The sequence below is a fragment of the Pongo abelii genome, chromosome 16 (assembly GCF_028885655.2).
Source record: "Pongo abelii isolate AG06213 chromosome 16, NHGRI_mPonAbe1-v2.0_pri, whole genome shotgun sequence".
Classification (NCBI taxonomy): Eukaryota; Metazoa; Chordata; class Mammalia; order Primates; family Hominidae; genus Pongo; species Pongo abelii.
In genome coordinates, this window is record NC_072001.2 from 31,086,030 (window position 1) to 31,107,484 (window position 21,455).

General features: G+C 45.4%; 1 protein-coding gene across 6 annotated transcripts; it reads left to right on the top strand.

Annotated features, from left to right (window-relative positions):
- Window positions 1-7,735: 7,735 nt before the first annotated feature.
- On the top strand, window positions 7,736-20,781 carry LOC103889486 (E3 ubiquitin-protein ligase HERC2-like). Of its 6 annotated transcripts, none has more exons than XR_008514068.1 (7): window positions 7,736-7,849; window positions 8,508-8,757; window positions 10,693-10,886; window positions 15,135-15,335; window positions 17,508-17,736; window positions 17,824-18,309; window positions 19,318-20,781. XR_008514068.1 is itself a non-coding variant. In XM_054532452.1 (6 exons), exons 2-6 carry the CDS (start codon window positions 8,724-8,726, stop codon window positions 17,844-17,846), a joined length of 681 nt encoding a protein of 226 aa, XP_054388427.1. In that variant the 5' UTR covers window positions 7,736-7,849; window positions 8,508-8,723; the 3' UTR covers window positions 17,847-20,781. The 6 variants fall into 6 exon arrangements, 2 of the variants coding, with proteins under 2 accessions (XP_054388427.1, XP_054388428.1); XR_008514069.1 differs by having other exon boundaries at window positions 17,824-17,953; XR_010137435.1 differs by having other exon boundaries at window positions 17,508-19,496; window positions 19,584-20,781.
- The last annotated feature ends 674 nt before the right edge of the window (window positions 20,782-21,455 follow it).

Consider the following 21,455-nt stretch of genomic DNA (forward strand, 5'->3'; position numbering starts at 1 on the left):
AATAATTTAAATAAAATATATTTCTGTAAGCTGATTATTTTTAAAATCTATGAATAAATTTGAGTAGCAAATCTCAGAAACTTGATTCTAAATATTAAAAATACATCCTTCCTTGGGAGGGAGCGTGTAGTAAACGTGTTAGTGTGATTGTAAGCATGCTGTCTTTCTGGAGGTCGCTTTGTTCCTGCATCCACTGTTTTCATTTCAGGGATGTTCACGGAACGCCAGGCACCAAAGGGCCAGAAGCATCCACCTGCAGGACCAGCACTTGGCCCTGGCCATCCTGCTGGAGCTGGCTGTGCAGAGAGGGACGCTGAGGTGAGGGCTGCTGCAGACTGGGAACGCTTTGGGGAAGCGGCTCTGTATCCAAATACCTGTTGCATTGTGTGTGTTTCACTGAATCGTTTGTGACTGCAGCAGATGTGGTGCTCTGTACAGAGAACCATGTCCCAGAGCTCGCTCGCTCTTTTCCTTTTCTTCACTTCCTTTTTTATGCTTAGTTTTCTAGACTGGGAATTGTTTTTTTGTTGTTGTTTTTCTTTCAGTTTTCCTCATTTAATTATTTTTATTCCATGAATTTAAGATCCTAGATCTTTCATGTAAACATGCTCTTTGAGCTTCTTAACTGGTCTTTCCTATCAGCAGAAGGCGATGACTTGTGCTAAAATCTTGGTGTCAATTCAGTGATTTAATTACCACGGCTTTACTTTCGTTTCCTTTCATATCCCAAGTATTTCTTCACTTCTATCTAGCTGTTTGCTTTTATTTTTGATCAACCATGAAAAAAAAGTTAATCTCTTTTTACTAGGAATAAATATCTTTTCTCCTTTAGCCTCCCAATGTTGTCTGCCATCCTGTTGTTGCTTCAGCTGTGGGACAGCGGGGCCCAGGAGATGGAAAATGAGCGTTCCACCGCCCAGGGCACCAGTGCCCCACTTTTGCCCTTGCTGCAAAGGTTCCAGAGCATCATTTGCAGGAAGGATACACCCCACTCCGAGGGCGACATGCACGTGAGTGTCATGATGGAACTTTGTGTGTAGGTGGCACTCAAGTCTAGTTATTTTTTAAGCAAGACCAGCGTGCGTGTCCACGGCAGTATTTTTCTCTGGCGTGTGTGTGTTTGGTGGTAACAGCATCGAGTCAGATGAGACAGGTGTGAGAGGCCACTTGTTTGTGGAGAAGACTCGGATCAGTGAACACTGACTTCCTTGTCAGCAGAGAACCAAGCTTGAAACATGCACTTTTAAATCAATACCAGAAAAGAACAATGAAAATAGTGGCCTGCTTTGTTGGCCCTTCCTATGTACTGGGCTCTGTGCAGGGCATGTCACCTGAGCTGTCACTCTGTTTAGTACCAGCTCCCCACTTAACAGGTGTGGACACCGAGCTGGGGGAGGAGCAGGCATGTGGGGCCCTGGGCATAAACCTCCAGGACTGCTGGTCTTTACAGGTCAAGTACAAGTTGGATTTTGCCGGTCTTTTTGGGAAAGTCTTAGGCATTCCAATATCATGCTTTGGTTTTTCTATTATTTGCAGTCTTTTATGATAATAGGGCTCTTCTGCCTTTAAAAGAATTAGAACTATGATTTAATTTGCAAATGAAAGTAGGTGTTCTCCAGAACGGGCAACGTTTAGATTGAAATAAAGTTTTTGGTTTTAGATTTCAAGGCCAGCTTGAGATGCTGTGCTGGGTTCCCACAGAGGTGGTTCTGCCTTTCTCCAGGGGTCCTAGGCCTGTAGGGTGGTTTGGTTGTGTTAGTAATCTGTGGATTCAACTTACCTGTGGAATCATAAATGTATACATGCACAGTCAATGTTGTGTACATGTATACCGCAAATTTAGACATTTGTACAGTGAGTTTATATGCTGCATAAATATATAGCTGTATAGTATAACTGTATCTCGACATTGTCATTTGATGGGTCAAATGAGTCAATACCAAAATACAAAGAGTAATTAAAGGCTAATTGTGTTACTTTAATTTTTCCCACCATTTCTGAATGTTTGTTTACTTTTCCTTTCTAGCTTTTGTCTGGCCCTCTGAGCCCCATTGAGAGTTTCCTGAGGTACCTTCCACAAGACAACGAGCTTGCCATTGATCTGCGACAAACGGTGGTTGTTGTCATGGCCCATTTAGACCGTCTGGCTACGCCCTGTAGATGCTTCCGCTGTGTAGCTCTCTGACATCTCATAAGGTGTGTGCAAGAACCGTGTTCTCCATGTGTTTTGTAGCTAGTACCACTTCTAGGTTTTCATTCTGGGCCCGTGTGGAGACTTGTATTTTCTGGTATTGTTGAGGGGAACTGGCCTGTGGTTTTTAAACGTGTTTGCCGTTGAAAATGTTATCTGGGTTGAGAGTGAGTGATGAGCAAGCTGAGGCACACAGGCCTGGGGACCCAACCTGGGGGCCCAGGTTCCAGGTTCAGGTGGCACAGCCCCAGAGAGCTCCCCTTTATCCACAGCCTCAGGCCCTCCCACCTGCAGGGGGTTCCACAGCCTTCTTTATACTTTGAACACGGGCTGTCTTAGTATGTAATGCTGGTTATAGTAGTGAGAGTATAATTATATATTATATCTGTTATGTAATAGTAATGGTAATAGTAGTGATTTGCGTGTGTGGAGCACCTGTAGGGTGCAGGCCCACTGAGGACCTCATGCACGCTGTTGTATCTCATTATGTCAATGAGAAAACTGCCTTTGGGAATGGTAGTGAACTTTGCCGGGGTATAACTAATCCTAGTTTTGAATCCAGATTTTTCTAAGATTTTATTTCTAATATGAAGAGTATTTATTTTGTTTTACAGTCATTTTAAAAAAAAGGAATACAGTCACATGGTTCAAAAATCAAACCTAGGCAGAGACACACTGTCGCTTCCCCGCCCACCCCCTCCACCCATTTTCCACCTGCTGCCTCTGACTTTTCAGTCTCCTCTGTAACCTCCTTGTTCCCGTGACCTCCTCGTTCCCGTAACCTCCTCGTTCCCGTAACCTCCTTGTTCCCGTAACCTCCTCGTTCCCGTAACCTCCTTGTTCCTGTAACCTCCTTGTTCCCGTAACCTCCTCGTTCCCGTAACCTCCTTGTTCTCTGGAATGAGTACACTACTGGTAGCATGTTGCATTACTTGTGTTGCTTGTTTTTTTTTGCTAACCATATATACTGGAGTACTTTATCAGAGTGTCGCTCTTTGTTTTTATAAAGCAGCTTAGTCTTCAGTGTGCGGATGTGTCTTTTATGTATCTTTCTGTAGTGAGTCTCTTATTGGTGGACACTTGGGCTTATTGCCGAAATGTTGCTATACAGATAGTGCTGAGGTGGCTCACGCCTGTAATCCCAGCACTTTGGGAGGCCGAGGTGGGCGGATCACCTGAGGTTGGGAGATTGAGACCAGCCTGGCCAACTTGGAGAAACCCCGTCCCTACTAAAAAATAGAAAAATGAGCCGGGCATGGTGGCACATGCCTGTAATCCCAGCTACTTGGGAGGCTGAGGCAGGAGAATTGCTTGAACCTGGGAGGCAGAGGTTGCAGTGAGCCAAGATCGTGCTATTGCACTCCAGGCTGGGCAACAAGAGTGAAACTCCGTCTCAAACAAAAACAACAAAAAACACAAATAGTACTGCAAGGCCTGACCTGGAACATGTGTCCTCCACGTGTGCACACGTGTGTGCCTGTGCACATGCACGGGTGGGGATGCACCTAGTGTGGGCTGATTGTCACCAGGTTGCTCCTGTACAACTTGATTTCCCTCACCACCAATAGGGCTGCTGGTCTCCCAGCCTTGTGTGTGGCCTTTTGGGATTTTGCCTGTTAAAGCACAAAATGGTGACCCTGATATAGTTTGAGCATTTTAAAATACATTAGTATTTAAGGGCCATTTATACTACTTTTTAATGGGCTCTGTTAAAATGAAATGCAATAGAAACGGAAAAATAGCCTGTTCAGTTGCTTCATCATACCTGTTAAATGAGGTAACACAGCATGGTACGAGCTATTTTGATGTTTTGAATCAGCATATTCTCATCTTGCAGGGATCATTGCAAGAGGTCAAAGGTTGGGGGTTAATAGGATGGAAATACTATGCCAATGTGATTGGTCCAATCCAGTGCAAAGGCCTGGCCAACCTGGGAGTCACACAGATTGCCTGTGCAGAGAAGCACTTCCTGATTCTGTCACGCAATGGCCGCGTGTACACACAGGCCTACAACAGTGACACACTGGTGAGTGTTCTGGGCACCGCCTGCAGTGTTCCCTTGGGGGGCAGGGTCTGTACTACAGATGCACAAGCTCTGGTGTTTCTTTAAGCCATTTGATTTCTGAAGATTGATGAGCTTCTTTTTATTGTATATTATGTTTAATGATCTCAGTTGTAATATTGTCAAGATTTAGGTTGTGAAGATTAGGAAGTCCTTACAGTGAAACTCATTGCTAATCATGAGATTCCCATTTGTAAACTCATTTCCATGTGTAAACTCATTTGACTTTGGGGCCAGACAGGTGACAGATGAGGGAGTTGGGTCTCATGGGGATAGCGGCAAATTGGGACGTGGCATGTTTTCATTAAAGCGAGGTGTTCCTCCCTGTCGGCTGTGTGTCTCTGTGGCACGGGGCTAGCCTGCCCTGCCCCTGCATCGGCTCTGGTCTTGGCACAGAGCACTTGGAGGCTGCCCGCTGTTCTGTTGGTGCTGGGTGGGAAGGGCTGGAGAGCCGGCCCGTGCCCCCAGGGACTTACGCCCCACTTCCAGTTAGAGCAGGCTTTGCTCAGGGATACATGATAAAGGAGAGCTGCGCTGCTTTCATTTTCCTTGGACTGATGACTACTTTTCTTCGTATTTTTCCTTTTTTAGGTCCCACAGCTGGTCCAAAGCCTCGCCTCCAGAAACATTGTAAAAATTACTGCCCATTCTGGTGGTCACCATTACCTAGCCTTGGCTGCCACTGGAGAGGTGTACTCCTGGGGCTGTGGGGATGGCGGACGGCTGGGCCACGGGGACACTGTGTATGTATTGCTCATTTCTGTAGGGGACACACTCTTCTTTTATGTTGCCATATCCTAAACAGGATGGAGCACAGATGTGTGTCCAGGTGTTTTCCAGCTGCCCTGACATGTAGCGCTGGGGTGGAGCAGGACACTATGATATGCCCCTCCTTGGTGATGGCTTAGGAGCTCTGCCCATGCGTGGAGGGCAACAGGCATTGGCCTTTCGGCTCTTCTCCACCCCGTGCAGCCTTGGCCAGCCTTCTATCTACTCAAACTGCATCCCCACTCTGGAGTTTGCCAAAACAAATCCCACACCACTGTTCCTTCATTCACAAACAGTTCACCCTGTCTCCCATAGATAAGGTGTCACCCTTTCCTTGAACCATATATTATTTTTACAGGAACAAAAGTCAGCAGTTTCTTCCTAATATTATCCTATTCGGTGGAACCTTTTATTGTGAAAGAACAGAGATAAAACAAAGTTGTTATAAATGCCAGGTTGTAAGAATTGGGAGGTCTGATAGCCCCATGGAGTGATGGGAACCCTCTTGTACTTTGCTGTTGTGCGTGGAACTTTGGCATTAGGTTTAAATGAAGGATGTGTGTACACACCAACCCAGCAAGCCCATTTCATGTGGGCCAGAGCCCTGAGCAGGGAGCAGGCAGTGCAGAGCTTGAAATGAGCGAAGTCATGACTGCACTTGTGTCCCTTGAGAGGAGCCTGGGGGGCATGGCCCATGCACACCACAGGATGGAGTTGAGGTCATCATTGCTGACAGCATCTGCTGGGAAGATCCCAAACTGGGAGAAAAGCAGAGTGATGTGCATCGTGTGGTACATGTATGCCAAGCTCAGAACAGCCCAACCCTGACAGTGTTGAAAGGGATTCAGGCAAATGTAAAATGAGTGAAAAACAAAAGATTGATCTCCATGGAATTTATAGCTGTTACTCTCACACTGGATCCTAAAGGCTGGGATTGACATGGGGTACATGGGACTTGAAAGGCGTCGAGGTGCAGGACAGTGTGGTATATCTGCTTACTTCCTTTATGGTATTTGTAACTGACTTTGTATAAAATATTTCATAGTAAAACAATTCTCAGTGGAGAGTAAGTACTGGGATGAGTAACTTAGGCCTTATTCTAGGACTTCGAGGCAGAAAGAGAGATGAGTGCAGATGGCAGAAGCTGGAGATAACCTTTTGGGGAAGTTGAAACTTAAGCTGAATAAGGGAGAGTTTGTACTGAGTAGAGTCATTGGGCTGTCCCTGTGAGCGCCTGTGCCACTGTGTGTGTGTATTTTGCAAACTAGTAGGTCACAAAGTGAGTAAACCATGTCGTTGGAGAGGCCTGGCTTCTATAGATTCTCAAGAAAATGTCATCCATCATAGGAACATATTCTGGATCCTAAGAATAGGATATTTTGCTAACTTTGCAATTTCTTCAACTAGTAAGACTTCTCTACCCTAATCCCCACTGCCTCATACTTTTCATTTGTAAATAGATTGCAGAGTGCTGGCTTTATTCCATCCACATTCATTTAACAAATACATACAAATGTTAGTCAGCTTTATGAGGCTTCCATACAGCCAGATGACTGAGTTTCAGATGTAGAGTTGGGTGGTTTTGACAAGTGCACGCAGTTGGGTCACTGTCCTCAAGACATGGGGCGCTCCCGTCGCTTCCGGGGATTCGAGTCGATGCCCCTTCCTACCTCCAGTTCCTGACAACCTCTGATCTGCCCTCTGTTGTTATCATTTTGTCTTTTCCATAATTTAATATAAACAAAGCCATACAGCGTATGGTGTTTTGTTTCTGGCATCTTTCACTTAGCATGATGTCTTGAGATGCAGCCATGTTGTTGTGTGTGTGGGTAAGTCATTCCTTCTGTTGCAGATGGACCGTGGTTTTGCGCCATTGTGAATAAAGCTGCAATGGACTTTATTGTACAAGTCTTTTTTTTTTTTTTTTTTTGAGATGGAGTTTTGCTCTTGTTGCCCAAGTTGGAGTGCAATGGCATGATCTCAGCTCACTGCAACCTTCACCTCCCCGGTTTAAGCGATTCTCCTGTCTCAGACTTCCAAGTAGCCGGGATTACAGGAGCCCGCCACCATGCCCAGCTAATTTTGTATTTTTAGTAGAGATGGGGTTTCACCATGTTAGCCAGGCTGGTCTCAAACTCCTGACCTCAGGTGATCTGCCCACCTCGGCCTCCCAAAGTGCTGGGATTATAGGCGTGAGCCACCATGCCCGGCCTATTGTACAAGTCTTTAACAAACACTGTTTTTATATTTCTACTGGATACCATGCTTGGCATCGGGTTCCAACTGAACAAAAAGTCATGGAGTGTTAGGTGTTTGAATTCTGTCTTTCTTATTTTATTAGGTACCTGGAAGGTGAAACTGGCCTGATGCTGTGATGGTCTAAATTTGGATAGTGAATTTCCTTTGCTAACACTAATAAGAAATAACACCAAGAAGAAGGGCATTCATGTTTGTTCCCTTCCTCCCCAAGGCCTCTGGAGGAGCCTAAGGTGATCTCCGCCTTCTCTGGAAAGCAGGCCGGGAAGCCCGTGGTGCACATCGCTTGCGGGAGCACTTGCAGTGCGGCCATCACTGCTGAGGGGGGAGCTGTACACCTGGGGCCGCGGGAACTACAGCCAGCTGGGCCACGGTACGTCTGGTCTGCATGAGTGGGAGCATACAGCAGGAGGTGGCCTCTTACAGGACTTAGTCACGGCCGTCCTATCTGTTTGAAGGCTCCAGTGAGGACGAGGCCATTCCGATGCTGGTAGCTGGGCTTAAAGGACTGAAGGTCATCGATGTGGCATGTGGGAGTGGGGACGCTCAAACCCTGGCTGTCACTGAGAACGGTACGTAGAGCTCTCGCCACCCTCGACAGGCCCTCGAGGACATGCATGGCAGCTTCCCTGGAGGAAGCCACCCACCCTGTTGTCCAGTGGGTGTGGGGCTCAGTGGCATTGGTGAAGAGGCCCCGGTGGTTACTGGGCTTGTTTGCCTGGGGCCTGTCAGCTGGTTCGCAGCGCCACCATCTGTGTATGAGCATTTTATCACCTTATATAATTATGCTGATACATGCAGTTGGGAACACATACAGTGGTACAGTTGACCAGCAGTCCGCACGGTGGCAACAGAAGCAGGCAGGCAAATGGGAGGGTGGTCCGCAAGTGTCTGCTGTGTGCCGGGCCCCAGTTACTGTGTGTTACAGAGGCAGTGGGCTTTTGGTTCTGTGAAGCAGTGAACGCTGAGCCCAGGCTAGTAAGAGTCAGGACTTTGTTTTTCATGGAATGAAAACAAAAAGAAAGCTCAGCTTTCCCTGTCTTTATTGCTTCTATATCAACCTCAAGTGTCACGTAGATTTCATTTGCTCAGTAGCCACCCTTGTAGTGTTAACTATGCACATGGGTAGTCTAGATTAGTGTGCATTTTTCATTATATTGTTTTCAGTCATTTAAAATTTTTCATTAAAATGCAGAGTTGTTGTTATTTAAATGCATTTGTATTTTTTAGGGCAAGTGTGGTCTTGGGGAGATGGTGACTATGAGAAATTGGGCAGAGGTGGTAGTGATGGCTGCAAAACCCCAAAGCTGATTGAAAAGCTTCAAGACTTGGATGTGGTCAAAGTCCGCTGTGGAAGTCAGTTTTCCATTGCTTTGATGAAAAGTGGCCAAGTTTATTCATGGGGAAAAGGTGACAACCAGAGACTTGGACACAGAACAGAGGAACATGTTCATTATCCAACTCTTAGAAGGCTTGCAAGGTGAGTGCAAATGTAAACTTTTAAAACCCTTCAGGACAGTTTTTTTAGTAATGTTTTAAAGTTTGCAGGTTTTATGTTCTTAACCTGACATTCCATGAATGGACTGTCATTAGAAACTTTTACTGCTAGCTTGGTGTAGGTATTGATACTAAGAGGAAAGTGGGTGTGTCTCTATTAAAAAATGACTTTGAATTATTCTTATCAAATTTAATTTAAACCCATTGAGTTTTACAAACATTGCCACTTTCTGTGGCAGGCACGCATTCGTCACACAGCAGGCTGGACTCAGTAAGGGTTCCCTCTGTGGGGTGAGGTCACCTGTACTTGTACTGCAAGCACACTGAGACCGTGAGTGTGCGTTGTGCTGTGGGGCCACATTGGGAGGTGGGATTGGGTCCACCTGGGACGCTCTCATGTGAACTCATCCTTGGTGGGTGATTCCTGCTTGCTCAGTTGCAAAGGTGTCCAGCATGCATTGTAGTTGGAGGGAACAGATGGAAGCCAAGCTATGTAGATAAGAGAGCCGGCGCCTTCAGTGTGGGCTGCCGGCGCAGGCAGAGAGGATGGGAGCCTCCACAAGAAGACCCTGAGATTCTTCTATGGTGTTCTTACTAGGGATGTTATGCTGCAGGAAGTTGGGGTGGGGGCCATCAAAACTATGATGATGGAGGGATTTTTCTAAGGTAAAACTGGACTTTTCTGTATCACTTGGCCTAGTGGTTGGGAGATAGTCTTCATCCTAGTTGAGAACTGGCGAAGGGCAGGCAAGTTGACAAGAAAGTAGGGAAGAAGGGAAAAGGCAGTGAGAGGTACATCAGATGGACTCTTTAGGGTTCTCTCAGGGTGGGCAGCCTTTTTCTTAAAGGGCCAGATTGTATTTGAAGCAGGTGGACCTGGCTATGTTCCAACACCAGTGTCTTCACAGAAGCAGGCCTTGGGCTGCATTCTGTGGGGGGCTGTAGTTCATTAGGTCCTGGTTACTATATACATTCTTTGTGTGTTTGCTTCTTTACCAAGTGGGTTTGGAAGTGGGACTTTTAAGTAAGACTTGCCAGTTCCTTTCTCCATTAGTTTTATTTTGAAGCATGTTAATATCTTGATGTCTAAGAGTTTTGTGTGCCCATACGGTATTTATTGTTTTCTAAGCTTCTGAGATAAGTTGCAGAGTAAGAAGTTTACTCTGTGTCATTGAATGGTATTTCAATTTCACTTGCCTCCTTGTTTATATTCCCCTCCATTAGTATAGGAAAGCTACGACAGTTATTAGATACAGAAATCGTTTACTTTCAGAGTATTTAAATTACTGTTGAAAACACCTTTTGTTGTTGCTGATGTTAACTTATGGTAAGCTCCTAGGATAGAATTGTTCCCCTCACTGCAGTGTGTTTTTTCAGCTGAATTATTTTATATGTTGACATTTCTGTGAAACACCCTTTGTGTTGGTCATGTTAGATTTACCAGGAAAGAAAAATAGAATATTTTGCTGAGTGTTTAAATAGAAACAACGTTTTAAATAGTGATTATCATGTAACTCTGAGAGAACAATAGATTTCTTCTTAGGAAGCCTTCCTCAGTGAAGAGTGTGCTGTGCGTTGTTATATCTGCGATGGGAGAATATGATCTAATAGTTAATTAAAAGCACCTTGTTTCTTTCTGAATGAAAATCTGAATGAGGAGAAAAAGAACAGATCCTTTTCGTATCATAGCATTATGATCTTTGTAGGCTGTGGATCCTAACAAATTGTAGCTGACAAAATATAGGAGTTTTAATAACACACCCAAAGCAAATGAATTGTGCTTAATATTAAAGCAACAGATTATCCTCAAGAAGTTAATATTAAAAGCTTTCTGACCTGAATGGCTTAGTGGAAATATCTTTCTAGGCCATTCAGGTCATAGGCTTGAAGCTGCATCTGCATCCCTCTTTCCTTGTAGGGAAGAAGGTGATTGATGTGGCTGCAGGCTCCACCCACTGCCTGGCTCTGACTGAGGACAGCGAGGTCCGCAGCTGGAGGAGCAACGACCAGTGCCAGCACTTTGACACCTTGCACGTGACCAAGCCAGAACCTGCAGCATTGCCAGGACTGGACGCCAAACACATAGTGGGAATTACCTGTGGGCCTGCCCAGGTACTGAATATAGAGCTTGATTTGGTATTTTGGAGGATTTGGGTTTCCAGTTGTTCATTATCAGTGTATAGGAAATACCACTGAGTTTTGTTTGTTGTTCTTGTGTCCTGCAGTTGTGCTAAACTCATTTATTATGAGCTTCATTGTAGTTTCCTTGGGTTTTCTTCATAGACAATTAAATGCTGTCTGTATAGAGGGGCAGTTTCATTTCTTCCTTTCCAGTCTGCTTGCCTTTTATGTATTTTTCCCGGCCTGATTGCCCTGGCCAGGACTTGCAGTGTGAAGCTGAATAGGAGAGGTGACAGTGGGTGCCCTGCCTTGCTCCTGACTGTAGGGGAAAGCAGTTCAGTCTTTCACCATCAACTGTGATGTTAGCTGCGCATATTTATGGAGGTGCCTTATTACCAGATTAAGGCAGTTTCTTTAATTCCCCCCCAATTTTTTTTGTTTGTTTGAGACGGAGTCTCGCTCTATGCCCAGGCTGGCATGCGCTGGCGTGATCTCGGCTCACTGCAAACTCCGCCTCCTGGGTTCACGCCATTCTCCTGCCTCAGCCTCCCGAGTAGCTGGGACTACAGGCGCCTGCCACCGTGCTCAGCTAACTTTCTGTATTTTTAGTACAGACGGAGTTTCACCGTGTTAGCCAGGATGGTCTCGATCTCCTGACCTTGTGATCTGCCTGCCTCGGCCTCCCAAAGTGCTGAGATTACAGGCGTGAGCCACCGTGCCCAGCCTTAATTCCCCCTTTTAGAAGCTTTTGAAAAATCCTGAATGGGTGTTAAAATTGGTTAAATGCTTTTAATCCAAATGAAATGGTCATGCAGTTTTCCTTCTTTAGTGTGTTAGTGTGGTGTATTACATTGATGATTTTTACTTTCTTTTTCTTAAACTTTTTTTTTTTCTTTTTTAGAGATGGGGTTTCACTATGTTGCCCAGGCTGGTCTTGAAATCCTGAGCTCAAGTGATCTACCTGCCTTGGCCTCCCAAAGTGCTGGGATTACAGGTGTGAGACACTATACCAGCCTGATTTTTAAATACTGACCAAGCCTTGTGTTACTGGGATAGGGATCACTTGGCCACAATTTACTACTCTTTTTTTTTTTTTTTTTTGGAGACAGAATCTCACTCTGTCACCCAGGCTGGAGTGCATTGGTGCAATCTCAGCTCTCTGCAACCTCTGCATCCTGGGTTCAAGCAATTCTCCTGCCTCAGCTTCCTGAGTAGCTGGGATTAGAGGTGTGCACCATCACACCTGGCTAATTTTGTTTGTTTGTTTGTTTGTTTTTAATAGAGATGGGGTTTCACCATGTTGGCCAGCCTGGTCTCCAACTCCTGACCTCAAGTGATCCACCCTCCTTGGCATCCCAAATCCTATGATTATAGGCGTGAGCCACCGCGCCTAGCCCTATTCTGTTTCTATATTGCTAAATTTGACTTGGTAACACGTTTTTGAGGATTTTTCTGTTGATGCTCATCAGGGATGTTGGTTTGCAGTTTTCTTTCTTTGTATTATACTATCTTGTCTGACTTTCTGTCAGGGGAAAGCTGACCTTATACAAAGTATTGGCATGTGTTCCCTCCTTTTCCATTTTCTATAAGGGATTGTGTAGAATTAGTGTTATTTCTTCTTTAAATGTTTTTGAATCCGTCTGAACCTGGAGATTTCTTTCTAAAAGATTTTACGCCGGGCGCGGTGGCTCACGCCTATAATCCCAGCACGTTGGGAGGCCGAGGCAGGTGGATCACCAGAGGTCAGGAGTTTGAGACCAGCCTGGCTAACGTGGTGAAACCCCGTTTCTACTAAAAATACAAAAAATTAGTCGAGCGTGGTGGCGTGCGCCTGTAATCCCAGCTACTCAGGAGGCTAAGGCAGGAGAATCACTTCAACCTGGGAGGCGGAGACTGCAGAGAGCTGAGATTGCACCAATGCACTCCAGCTTGGGTGACAGAGTGAGACGCCGGCTCCAAAAAAAAAAAAAAGATTTTGCAAATTCAATTTATTTAACAGATATAGAACTATTGAGGTGACCTGTTTGTTTCTAGGAGGATTTTCCTGGTTTATGGCACTCAGACATTGCTTTATTTCATCTAAGTTGTCTGATTTTTACATGTCAAGTTTTCCTTAGCATTCTCTTGCTAACCGTCTGAAGTCTGTGGGCCCTGCAGTGATGTCCCTTCATTCATTCCTGATACTGATAATCTGTATCTTTTCTGTTTTTTTCTGTGTCAGTTTTGCTAGAGTTTTTCAATTTTGTTGATCTTTTCAAAGAACAATCTTTAAGTTTCATTAACTTTTGCCTTGTTTTTTTGCTTTCAATCTCATTGGTGTTCTGCTTTTATCTTGTCATTTGTCCCTTTGGCTTGTTTTGTGTTCACTTTGCTCTTCTTTAGTTTCTTAAGGTGGAAACTTAGATTGCTGATTTAGACCTATCTTTTTTGTAATATATAATGATTTGATGCTATAAATTTTCCTCTAAGCAGTGCTTTAATTAAACCCACAAATTTTGGTGCGTTTTCATTTATGTTCAAAGTATTTTCTAATTTCTTTTGAGAATTGTTCTTTGACCCATGGATTATTATTATCATTATTATTATTTTTCTTCAATACGGAGTTTCACTGTTGTTGCCCAGGCTGGAGTGCAATGGCATGATCTCGGCTCACTGCAACCTCTGTCTCCTGGGTTCAAGCGATTCTCCTGCCTCAGCCTCCTGATTAGGTGGGACTACAGGCACCTGCCACCATGCCTGGCTAATTGTTTTGTATTTTCAGTAGAGATGAGGTTTCTCCATGTTGGCCAGGCTGATCTTCAACTCCTGGCCTCAGGTGATCCCCCCAACTTGGCCTCTCACAGTGCTGGGATTACACGCATGAGCCACTGCGCCTGGCCTGACCCATGGATTATTAAGTATGTTGTTTTATTTTGAAGTGTTTGCAGATTGTTCTGTTAATGATTTGTAGTTTAATACCATTGTGATTGGAGAACAAACTGCATATGATTTCATTTCTTTTAAATTTGTTAAGATTTATGTGTGAGGATATGTTCTTAGTGAACATTCTGTATGTGCTTAAAAAGTATATGTATGGTCTGTATATACATATATGTATACATATATGTATAAAAAGTATATGTGTGGTCTGTTTGTGCTTAAAAAGTATATGTATGGTCCAGCACTTTGGGAGGCCGAGGCGGACAGATCACGAGGTCAGGAGATCGAGACCATCCTGGCTAACACGGTGAAACTCCCGTCTCTACTAAAAATACAAAAAAAATTACCTGGGCGTGATGGCAGGCGCCTGTCGTCCCAGCTACTCGGGAGGCTGAGGCAGGAGAATGGCTTGAGCCCAGGAGGCGGAGCTTGCAGTGAACTGAGATCGCGCGACTGCACTCCAGCCTGGGCGACAGAGCTAGACTCCATCTCAAAAAAAATAAAATAAAATAAAAGTATATGTAAAGTATATGTATGGCCGGGCACGGTGGCTCACGCCTGTAATCCCAGCACTTTGGGAGGCTGAGGCAGGTGGATCACGAGGTCAGGAGATCAAGACCATCCTGGCTAACATGGTGAAACCCCGTCTCTACTAAAAATACAAAAAAAAATTAGCCAGGCATGGTGGCGAGCACCTGTAGTCCCAGCTACTCAGGAGGCTGAGGTAGGAGAATGGCGTGAACCCGGGAGGCAGAGCTTGCAGTGGGCTGAGATTGCACCACTGCACTCTAGCCTGGGCAACAGAGTGAGACTCTGTCTCACAAAAGAAAAAAAGTATATGTATTTTGCTGTTGTTGGGTGAAGTGTTCTATAAATTAGATCCAGTTTATTGATGGTGTTCTACAGTTCTCCTAGATTTTTGCCGATTACTTGTTCTCTCACTATGAAAGGTAGTGTGTGTGTTATATGTGTCTAACAGTTCATTGTCTAGTTAGAGTTGCTATTATACCACTTCAAGTGGATGGAGAGCCTCACTGCCATCCATTAATGTGCATTAATCCTTTTGAGAGTGAAAAGATTTTTAAAAATGTTTTTACTTTTTTAGGTATGGCCAAGTGAGATGGGGCTAGGGAAATGGGCGCGAAAATTGGAAGCTGGTAGTGTGTGAGCTAGACACCCATGAATGCTTTTCGACTGGGCAGTTAGAGGGATGATAGGTAATAACATAAGGCAGCTCCATCACACACGCTGGTGACTCCTGTGGAACAGACCAGCAGCTGCATTTGGAGATTCATTTTAGATTGTTGCGTTTCCTCTTAGAGCTGTGCTTGGTCATCGTGTTCTGAGTGGTCCATTGGCCTCCGTGTCCCTTTTGGGGTGGACATTTGCTCAGTGACTTTTAAGCAGCTGGATCTCCTGCTGCAGCAGGTGAGTGAGGGGATGGACGGCTCCGCGGACTGGCCCCCGCCCCAGGAGAAAGAGTGCGTGGCCGTGGCAATGCTGAATCTTCCCCGACTTCAGGTATTTGTGATTTCCCTTCCTCTTGCTCCTTTTATAAGTGTCTTAGCGATTTGTAAGAAGGTTTATGTTATTTTGAAGGCCTGTTGGGTGAAGTATTTTAAAGTAAGATTGTAATGCACTAATAATGGACGCAAGGCTTAAAAAACGTGATCTGTTTATTTTATGTTTGTCCTGGAAGTCAGCCTCGGCGTGCAGGAAGAGTGTGTATGGATTGTGTTATTTTTGCTAGAATCATTAGTTCGTTGGCATTGTTACTGTTTTACTGTTGTTGCCTGTGGAGAAATGACTGGGTGAGATCACAGGTGATGGAGAGAGACAGCGCTCAGCTGAGACACCAGTGCTGGCCTGTCTCTCCTCTGTACTGTGAAAACCCTGCACCAAGAGGGTCCGGTCTTTTGGTTTCCCTGGGCCACACTGGAAGAATTGTCTTGGGCTACACATAAAATACACTAACGATAGCTGATGAGCTTAGAAAAAAATCCCAAAAATATCTCATGATGTTTTAAGAAATTTTACTTTGGGCCGCATTCAAAGCCGTCCTGGGCCCCGTGCTGCCCTCGGGCCGTGGGTTGGACAAGCTTGATCTACTCAGTAAGCTCGGCTCCCAAAGCAATACCTTCCTTTCCTCACCATGAAGGTTATGGTTACGGTCAAAATAAAAGCTAAAAAAAGTCTTCCTCTCTGGCAAAACTAAAGCTGAAGTGTTTGATCATCATCTTTTGTCTTTGTAATAAAACCCTCTAACTTAATGACAAGAACCACAGTTTTCTCGACATAGTAATTTTTCCCTTTTATTACAGTGGTTTCTGTGTAACAACCCGTCATGTCCCTCTTCCAGCCCCTCCCCTTTTTGCCGTGCTTCTAGAATGTACAGAACTGAGTGTAGTGTTTAGTTACAGTAATGAACTGAGCAGAGGTCTGAAGTGTGCTTCTCTAGTCCTCTGTAGCACACATTTATCACCATACCTGTGGCATCCTGGCGTTTGCGTGGGTGCACCCCAGGTGTTTGCTGCCCCTCCTGGTTTTCAGTGATGTTTCTGTTCTGGTCGGTGCTGTGGGGCGTGGCCTCATGTATGTCTTAGGCTGTCGAGGTGTCCCAGCGTATGGTTTTGCATTTGCCTCTCCGGGGTCCTGAGGGTTCTGTAGGTTTCACAGACTCTAGGTGAGTTTCGGTGGTCATTTCCTGACCTGTGATATCTATACCTAGATGAGTGGTGTGCTTTTGATTTCACTTCTACTCCCAGGGCAAGGCCGGGTCTCTGATTTCTCGTGGGGCCTCTTGCTACCCAGAGCCTGGGACGGGCAGTGCGTTGCCCCCTGGCTGTGGTTGGCTGGCAGGCAGGTGATCCTGAGTGGCTCCCAGCCTTCTGCAGGAAGCTCGGGTTCAGTGGGTCGTTGTGTGCATTCCCGTGTGGGAGGTTGTGCTGAAGCCTGGCGGCTTGGCTCTGCTTTCAGAGCCCGGAACCTCTTGATTCCTGCTGTGTGTGCCCATGTGAATTTCGGTTTTGCACTTGAGGAGTTTCCTTGTGTACTCTCAGCTCCGCAATCTAATTTTTAGCAGCTTTTTTTTTTTTTTTTTTTGAGACAGGGTGTCACTTTGTCACCCTAGCTGGAATGCAGTGGTGCAGTCTTGGCCTGCCAGGTTCAAGTGATTCTCCTGCCTCAGCCTCCCAAGTAGCTGGGAGTACAGGTGTGTACCATCACACCTGGCTGATTTTTTTATAGAGATGGGGTTTCATCATGTTGGCCAGGCTGGTCTTGAACTCCTGATCTCAAGTAATCTTCCCACCTTGGCCTCCCAAAGTGCTGGGATTACAGGCATGAGCCACCGCCTGTGGCAGCTTTTGTGGTTACATTGTAGCCATTATTTGTGTTTGGTGCAGATGGTTGGAGTGGGGTGGAGGTTGCTGTTGCTAGTTGTTTAGCTCTTCTGCTGATCTTGAGCTTTTCCATATATGTGTTCATAGTGGGGTTACAAAAATTCCTCTAGAAAATACTTCAACTATTGTGGGTAAGAGTTTTTTTAGTCCAGTTTTTAAAAATACATAAGCTGAGAAGTTATTTTGTCTATTTAAATAATACTTCAAATTGAGTTTTATTCGGTGTTTAATAAGACTTTGAAATTCACTCATTTTTAGGGGTTCTAAGTGAAAATTGTTTTTCTCCTTTCAGTTGCATGCTGCTATTAGTCACCAGGTTGACCCGGAATTCCTTGGTTTAGGTCTGGGCAGCGTCCTCCTGAACAGCCTGAAGCAGACGGTGGTGACCCCGGCCAGCAGCACAGGCGTGCTGAGCACCGTGCATTCAGCCTCCCAGGCCATGCTGCAGAGCGGCTGGTCCGTGCTGCTGCCCACCGCCAAGAAGCAGACCGGGGCGCTCTCTGCTCTCCTGCCCTGCGCAGGTGGGCTCGGGGAAGGAACAGGAGAGGGCATGGGTCAGGGCGCTGGGAGGGGATGGCGTTTCACTCAAATTGGCACACACTTTCTAGTTCAGTTTCAGGCAATGAAGTGAACATAAGTCCAGGTTGTCGATTCATGATTGATCTTCTGGTGGGCAGCTTGATGGCTGCTGGAGGGTTGGAGTCAGCCTTACACGCAGCCATTACTGCAGAGATCCAGGTATGGCCTTGGAGGCACACGTGACCTGGTGGTGCGCTGAGATCGGAAATACCACACTCACACATGTGAAGAATAACTGAAAACTGTAAAACACTCAACTTTTATATCCAAGTATTTTCTTAAATTAAAATTCTTTTATGTGCTAATTTTAAAAATTATTGAGATGATTTAATTGTGATAAAATACTGCATGTTGCCTGTTTCAGTGAAGTTAACAGATAACCTGTTACTCATGTAGACCATTCCCGTCACCCGGAAAGATCCCTGTGCCCTTGGCACTTGCAGCCAGGATACTCCCCTGCCCTCAGATGAGATGCATTTCGCCTGCTCTGAGTGTCGCAGCAGTATAACTGTATAGTATGCACTCTTTCCTGCTTTGCCTTGGAGAATGATTTTCAGATTCACTCACTGATGTGTCTATTGTGACTTCGTTTTTATTATTGGGAAGTTTTCCATTTTATGGGTGCAGTACTCTTTGTTAGTTCATTCTCCTATTGAAGGACATTAAATTGTTTTTGGTTTTTGTTTTCTTTTTTTTTTTTGAGACAGGGTCTTGCTCTGTCACCCAGGCTGTATACAGTGACCTGATCTTGGCTCACTGCAGCCTTGTCCTCCTAGGCTCACATGATCCTCCCACCTCAGCCTCCTATGTTGCAGGGACCACAGGCATGTCACCATGCCGGGCTAGTTTTTTGATTTTTTTTTGTAGAGACAAGGTGTTACTGTGTTGCACAGGCTGGTCTCCAACTCCTGGGCTCGGGATCCCCCCACCTTGGCCTCCCAAAGTGTTGGGATTACAAGCGTGAGCCACCACGTCCAGGCTTTCTTGTTTTTGGCCGTGTAGAGCTGCCACGATTGTGCTGTGAACAAGTACTTTAGTGAACATATGTCCTCCCTTTGGGTAAACACTTGGAGTGGAATTTGTTAGGTTCTGGGGTCAGTGTGTGTTCATAGTTTCCCAAAGTGGCTCTGCCATTTACATTTGAAACAGGACTTCTGTGTGTGAGAATTCTAGCTCCTTCTTGTCCTTACAGAGCAGCTGGATGCTGCGTGTGTGGGGCAGATCACATTGGGTTTTGTGAGAGCCAGTAGCAGGGTTAAGGATTTTAGGGACTTCACAGAAGGAGGCTGGAGAGCATCAGCAGAGGCAGCCTGGACCTTGGATCTGTAAACAGAAGACACTGTTTGAAACTGCACAACTGAGTTGGGGTTTCCAACAGGGCAGGTGGAGGCCTGTGGGTAGGTGTGTGCGGCAGCCACAGAGGCTGGGATAGCTTGGCACTGGGGTCAGGGCTCAGCCAGCCTGTGTGTCTTCACACCTGGTAATGAGATCACTTGTAAACAATTTCTGTTTATGAATTACAGGATATTGAAGCCAAACAAGAAGCACAGAAGGAAAAAGAAATTGATGAACAGGAAGCAAATGCCTCAGCATTTCACAGAAGCAGGACTCCATTGGATAAAGACCTTATTAATACGGGGATCTGTGAGTCTTCTGGCAAACATTGTTTGCCTCTGGTTCAGCTCATATAACAGCGTCTTAGGTAAATCGTATTAGCTGTATTGTATTGTGTTTTATTTATTTACTTTTTTTTGTATTTTTGAGACAGAGTTTCGCTCTTGTTGCCCAGGCCGGAGTGCTGGCGCGATCTTGACTCACCGCAACCTCCGCCTCCCAGGTTCAAGCAATTCTCCTGCCGCAGCCTCTCGAGCAGCTGGGATTACTGGCTTGCGCCACCACGCCCCTACTAATTTTGTAGTTTTAGTAGAGACGGGGTTTCTTCATATTGGTCAGGCTGGTCTTGAACTCCCGACCTCAGGTGATCCACCCCCCTTGGCCTCCCAAAATGTTGGGATTACAGGCATTAGCCACCACGCCTGGCCTATTTATTTACTTACTAACTTTTTTTTGTTTGTTTGTTTGTCTTTTTGTGACGGAGTCTCTCTCTATTGTCCAGGCTGGAGTGCAGTGTCAACGATCTTGACTCACTGCAACCTCCGCCTCCTGGGTTCAAGCTATTCTCCTGCCTCAGCCTCCCGAGTAGCTGGGACTAGAGGTGTCTGCAACCACACCTGACTGATTTTTATATTTTTAGTAGAGATGGGGTTTTACCATATTGGTCAGGCTGGACTCAAACTCCTGACCTCAGGTGATCCACCTGCCTTGGCCTCTCCAAATGTTGGGATTACAGGCGTTAGCCACTGTGCCTGGCCTGTATTGAATTTTAATAGGTGATTATTGGTTTTCCTATTAAGATAGTGAAATCCAGCACGAGGATCTCAAAACTTTGTTTGGTGATTGAAGGAATATTCTGAAAATTACCTAGTATAGATTTTAGGGTAAAGAGCAGACCCTTTTAAATATAGGTGAGAGGAGAAGTTGGAGGGCATGATGATGTTCAAAAGTTTTTCCAGAAGAGAAATTGGGTGTGCAGTAAACCTGTAAAAAGATTCTTGCTAATAAGCAGGTGGATGTAAATGAAAATCATCATGGAAGGTTATTTTTAAAACTGGTTGTATCATTGCCTCACTTCATATATTACAGAGTTATACATACTACTTTGTAAGATAACTTTTCTTTTCAAAACCAAAGTCAATGTGAAAGAATGGTGAGCATTGTTTTGGAAGGCCCGACTAGGAGGAGGTGGGAAGAAGTCAGACTCAGCCTGTGAACAGAAACTAACTTTGGCAGAAGCCAAAACAGTCAGACAGTGTTGTCTAAAAATGATCATTCAAGAAGAGCGAAAAAACAAGGTGATTTGTGAAAGAGATTTATTAGAAAATGAAACACATTTGTACCTCTGTTTAATAAAAATCTGCTTTTTGTCACATCGTGCTCCTGGTTTTTTTGTTTCTACACATAGAGAAAGCAGAGCCCTGGCAGGTTGGATCAGGCAGCTGAGCACAGAGCAGGGAGCCCTGGGCAGTGGCCGCAGCTCTCAGCTGGCCTGTTCATGGGGGGCATGGTGCGTCTGCGGCGTGCGGTGGGCCTGCGGCGTGCGGTGGGCCTGCGGCGTGGGGTGCGTCTGCGGCGTGGGGTGCGTCTGCGGCGTGGGGTGGGCCTGTAGCGTAGGGTGGGCCTGTGGCGTGGGGTGGGCCTGCGGCGTGCGTTGGGCCTGTGTCATGGGGTGCGTCTGCGGCGTGCGGTGGGCCTGCGGCGTACGGTGGGCCTGCTGTCCACAGCCAGAAAAACTAACTTAGTGGACACACAGTGAAATTTTGAAACAGGAAGTTTTAGAGCTAGTTTGTGTCATAGAGTTTAGCAAATGCTATTTTGCAAAATATTTTTCTGATGTTTTGTTTTTCTAATCTGATAATACATATTTCACACATTCTGGCCTTTAAGCAATGGAAATTAGAGAACTAAACTTAATATAGTTTGTGTTAATGGAAAGAGCTTGAGATTTGTTCTCAGAAAATTTCAGTTGCAACAGCTTGTTCACATAGGTGAACTTCCAACACAGTAACTATAGGAGTAAGAATAAAAGCTGTGTTTACTTTCA